The 4,555-nt window shown below is 59.1% G+C and overlaps 2 protein-coding genes across 2 annotated transcripts; both read right to left on the bottom strand.

The window, feature by feature from the left end:
• Positions 1–375: 375 nt before the first annotated feature.
• Positions 376–798, bottom strand: PHYSODRAFT_518469 (hypothetical protein; the record flags this gene model as incomplete). The annotated part of the gene is made up of 2 exons (XM_009535538.1): positions 376–484; positions 539–798. 2 exons carry the CDS (start codon positions 796–798, stop codon positions 376–378), a joined length of 369 nt encoding a protein of 122 aa, XP_009533833.1.
• A 1,789-nt stretch (positions 799–2,587) lies between these two features.
• Positions 2,588–3,122, bottom strand: PHYSODRAFT_519438 (hypothetical protein; the record flags this gene model as incomplete). The annotated part of the gene is made up of 3 exons (XM_009535537.1): positions 2,588–2,609; positions 2,716–2,784; positions 2,869–3,122. The coding sequence occupies 3 exons, from the start codon at positions 3,120–3,122 to the stop codon at positions 2,588–2,590; spliced, it is 345 nt and encodes a 114-aa protein (XP_009533832.1).
• Between the last annotated feature and the right edge of the window lie 1,433 nt (positions 3,123–4,555).

The following is a 4,555-nucleotide window of genomic DNA, read 5'->3' as shown; positions in this document are numbered from 1 at the left end:
CATCAGTCACGACAAGTCGCCGCACCACGTTTGGACCGGCAAGAAGCCTTTGCTGGCCAACCTCAAGGTGTTCGGGTGCCACGCGTACGTGCACGTGCCGAAGGAGAAGCGGTCGAAGTTCGACGCTCGGTCGGTGCGCTGTCGTTTCCTCGGGTACTCGGAGCACGAGAAGGCGTATCGGTTTGAGGAGATCGAGAGCGGTCGCGTGTTGGTGAGCCGCGACGCGCAGTTCATGGAGGATGTCTTCGACGGTGGGAGACGCGACTGCGCTTCGAAGGAGGTGTTGGTGGGTCTTCCGACAGATGATGATGAAGACACCACGGATGAAGAGACTCAGTCCGGATCAGACGAGAACAGAGAAGAAGCTGCGCGGAATCAAGACTTTGTACCCGGCAGCAAGCGACACCCGCGCACGCAGTCGCTCGAGGAAGCCGTGGAGGTTCCGAGTGCCAAGCGGTATGCGGTGCCGAGACGACAGCAGCCGCTGGACGAGATGTCTGCCGCAGCACAAGAGAAGGAAGACTTCGAGGCTGCGTACGTCGTGGATTCAGTGGGAGAGATGCCGACAACGTTCAAGTCGGCGATGGAATCCAGCGACGCAGACAAGTGGAAAGAGGCGTGCGACTCGGAGGTGGAGTCGCTCCGCAAGAACGAGACGTGGACCCTGGTGCCACTGCCGAAGGGACGCAAGGCGATCGGCTGCAGATGGGTGTTCCGCGTGAAGGAGAACCAGTCTGGAGAGATCGAGCGGTTCAAGGCGCGACTGGTGGCGAAGGGGTTCTCGCAGAAGTACGGCATCGACTACGACGAGACGTTCGCGCCGGTGGCCAAGTTCACGTCGATTCGGGTGTTGCTGAGTCTGGCGGCCAAGTACAAGCTCACAGTGCACCAGATGGATGTGAAGACCGCGTTCCTCAACGGCTTGTTGGACGAGGACATCTACATGGCGCAGCCGGACGGATATGTGGACGGAGATCGACCCGACTACGTGTGCCGGCTCAAGCGTTCACTGTACGGCCTGAAGCAGTCGCCGCGGATGTGGAACAAGACGATCGACGAGTTCATGTTGAAGCTGGGGTTCAAGAAGTGCGAGTCCGACCACTGCATCTACTTGAAGCGGGACAATCACGACATGATGTTCGTGGCACTGTACGTGGACGATCTGGTCCTCGCCAGCAGCAGCGACAGGATGCTGAAGGACACGAAGCAGGCGCTGAGTGACCGGTTCGAGATGACCGACATGGGCCAGCTCAAGTACTTTCTCGGTATGGAGATCGAGCAAGATGTGGCGACTGGGAAGGTGTCGGTGCGGCAGACCAAGTTCGCGAAGGACATTCTCGAGAAGTTCAAGATGGATGAGAGCAACCCTGTGAAGACACCGCAGGATCCGGGTCTGAAGCTGACCAAGGCCATGTGCGAGGGAGGCTGCAAGCACGACGAGACCATGGCGAATGTTCCGTACCGGAACGCCGTGGGCTGCCTCATGTATCTCATGGTGGGGACTCGTCCGGACCTCGCAGCGGCAGTGGGAGTGCTGAGCCAGTTCGCAGCGGATCCATGTCCGACACACTGGCAGGCGCTCAAGAGGGTCTTCCGCTACATCCGAGGCACGAAGACGCACGGCCTCGTGTTTCAAGCGAGCAGCGAGGACGGACTGCAAGGCTACTCGGACGCGGACTGGGCCGGCGACATCGAGTTTCGACGGAGTACGAGCGGCTACGCGTTCATGATGAACGGCGGATGCATCAGCTGGCGAAGCAAGAAGCAGCGCACGGTGGCGCTCTCGTCGACGGAAGCCGAGTACATGGCGCTGTCGGAGGCCACGCAGGAGGCGGTGTGGCTCAAGGTGTTTCTGTGCGAGCTGGGCGAGATGGCGAGCGATGAAGCGGTGAAGATCTACGAGGACAACCAAGGCTCCATCGCGTTGGCCAAGAACCCGGAGTTCCACAAGCGCACCAAGCACATCGACATTCGCTACCACTTCGTGCGCGAGAAGGTGGAAGACGGTCAAGTGGTGTTGCAGTATGTTTCGACACTCGACATGCTGGCGGACATCATGACGAAGCCGATCGCGGCGCCGCAGTTCGACGCGCTCAGGACGAAGCTGGGCATCGTGGTCGCTGACGAGTCGAGTGGGAGTGTTGTCAAGACTGATGTGACGACGCCTCGCCAAGCGACCGTGTGACGCGAACGCGTCATCAGTGAGGTCGGCGTGACCTTCACTGTGTTGTACCGCAATCATTCAGGTGATTACGGGACGATGATTACGTCACGGTGATTACGCCATGATTGTGGGTACAGGATTGTGGGTACAAGATGGGCATCGACGTGGCGTTCTCTGATTGGATAAGGTAACTGTGTATCCAGTAGAGAATCCAGTAGGGTGTACCCAGTAAGAGGTATCCAGTAGCAGGCTTAGAGGTAGCACGCGGTTGCGAACTAAGGACCTGAATCGAATCACTTTGCATTTTGCCAACTACTGCTCAAGTGTTCTTCCTTTTGGTTATGAGCCCAAGCCCCGTCTTCCCTGACCAAGACCCCGACTACGCCTTCGCCATGGACGCCGCCCCGACCGCGACCGCCCGCATCAACAAGTTCGACGGAACCAACTTCCACACATGGAAGTTCAAGATGCAGATGGTGCTGGAGGAGCGCGAACTGTGGGAAGTGACGAGTGGGGAAGTGAAGCTCGAGCAGTGCACGACCGCGGCGGACCAAGCGACGTTTCGCAAGAAGTCGCGCAAGGCGCTGGCGATCGTCTGTCTCGCGTTGGAGGACTCGCAGCTGCCGCTGGTGCGGTCGGCGAAGGACGCGCATGATGCATGGTCAAGACTCGAGGGACACTTCGAGAAGAAGAGCCTGGCGAACAAGCTCTTTCTTCGTCGACGGTTCTTCACGACAACGATGGACGAAGGTGATGATGTGCTGGAGCACATTAACAAGCTCAAGACGCTGGCGGAACAGCTCGACGCGGTCGGCGCTCCGGTCAGCGAGGACGACTTGGTAATCACGCTTCTTGCCAGTCTGAGCGAGTCGTACCAGTTCCTCATCACGGCGTTGGAATCGCGTTCCGACACGCTGACGTGGGAGCTCGTGACGTCTCGGCTCCTGCACGAGGACATGAAGCGCAAGGGACGGCAGGCGCAAGCGCAGAGGACGAGCGCCTGTCACTACTGCGGCGAGCACGGACATTGGATCGCCAAGTGTCCGGTGCGGATCCGCGAGAACGGGGAGCGGCAGAGGCCGCAACGAGCGAACGTCGCGCAGGTCGAAGATGACTCTGGCGACTTCCTCTTCTCGGTTGGTGGCGACACGGGTGCCTCCAAGCTGAGCGGCATGTGGCTGGTCGACTCGGGTGCGACGCAGCACATGACGTACTCGATGGAGTACATGAAGAACTACAAGAAGATCTCTCCGGTGGACGTGCATCTGGCGGACGACGGCGTGGTTCAGGCGGTGGGGAGCGGCGACATCGTGATGTCGATGCAGACACCGCGCGGCATGAAGAAGGGTGTGCTCACGGGTGTGTGGCACATCCCGAAGCTGTCGCGCAACCTGTTCTCCGTCGGCCGCTTCACCAAGGACGTCGGGCCAGTGACCTTCGAGAGCGACGGGTGCTTCGCGGAAACGAAGGGTCTCAAGTGGAAGCTCGGCGCTCGCGAAGGCAAAGGACTGTTCAAGCTCTGCATGACGCCGAGGACGCCTGCTGACGAGGCCAATGCGGCAAGCTCGAAGAATCGCCAAGGGGACACCACGTCGTACCTCTGGCACCTTCGACTTGGTCACATCGGCCATGGTGGTCTCGACGCCATCGTCAAGAAGGGCTACGGCACTGGCATCCCAATGACGTCGGTGAAGCAGTGGGAGGTGTGCGACGGGTGCGCACTCGGCAAGCAAACGCGAGTAAGCTTCATGAAGTCGTCGCCGAACCGTGCGAAGCAAGTGCTGGAAGTGGTCCACAGCGATGTGTGCGGTCCGATGCAGACGGCGACGTTCGGAGGCAAGCGCTACTTCGTCACGTTCATCGACGACAAGTCGCACTTCTGCGTGGTGTACCTGCTACGGAACAAGTCGGAGGTGGCTGCCAAGTTCGCTGCGTTCGTCGCGTTGGCTGAGACGCAGACCGGCAAGCGAGTGAAGGTGCTTCGAAAAGGAAGAGCACTTGAGCAGTAGTTGGCAAAATGCAAAGTGATTCGATTCAGGTCCTTAGTTCGCAACCGCGTGCTACCTCTAAGCCTGCTACTGGATACCTCTTACTGGATACACCCTACTGGATTCTCTACTGGATACACAGTTACCTTATCCAATCAGAGAACGCCACGTCGATGCCCATCTTGTACCCACAATCTTGGCGTAATCACCGTGACGTAATCATCGTCCCGTAATCACCTGAATGATTGCGGTACAACACAGTGAAGGTCACGCCGACCTCACTGATGACGCGTTCGCGTCACACGGTCGCTTGGCGAGGCGTCGTCACATCAGTCTTGACAACACTCCCCCTCGACTCGTCAGCGACCACGATGCCCAGCTTCGTCCTGAGCGCGTCGAACTG

This window comes from Phytophthora sojae (genome assembly GCF_000149755.1).
Source record: "Phytophthora sojae unplaced genomic scaffold PHYSOscaffold_8, whole genome shotgun sequence".
Lineage (NCBI taxonomy): Eukaryota > Oomycota > Peronosporomycetes > Peronosporales > Peronosporaceae > Phytophthora > Phytophthora sojae.
Note: the sequence above shows the minus strand (reverse complement) of the source record. Positions and strands in the feature narration are given on the sequence as shown.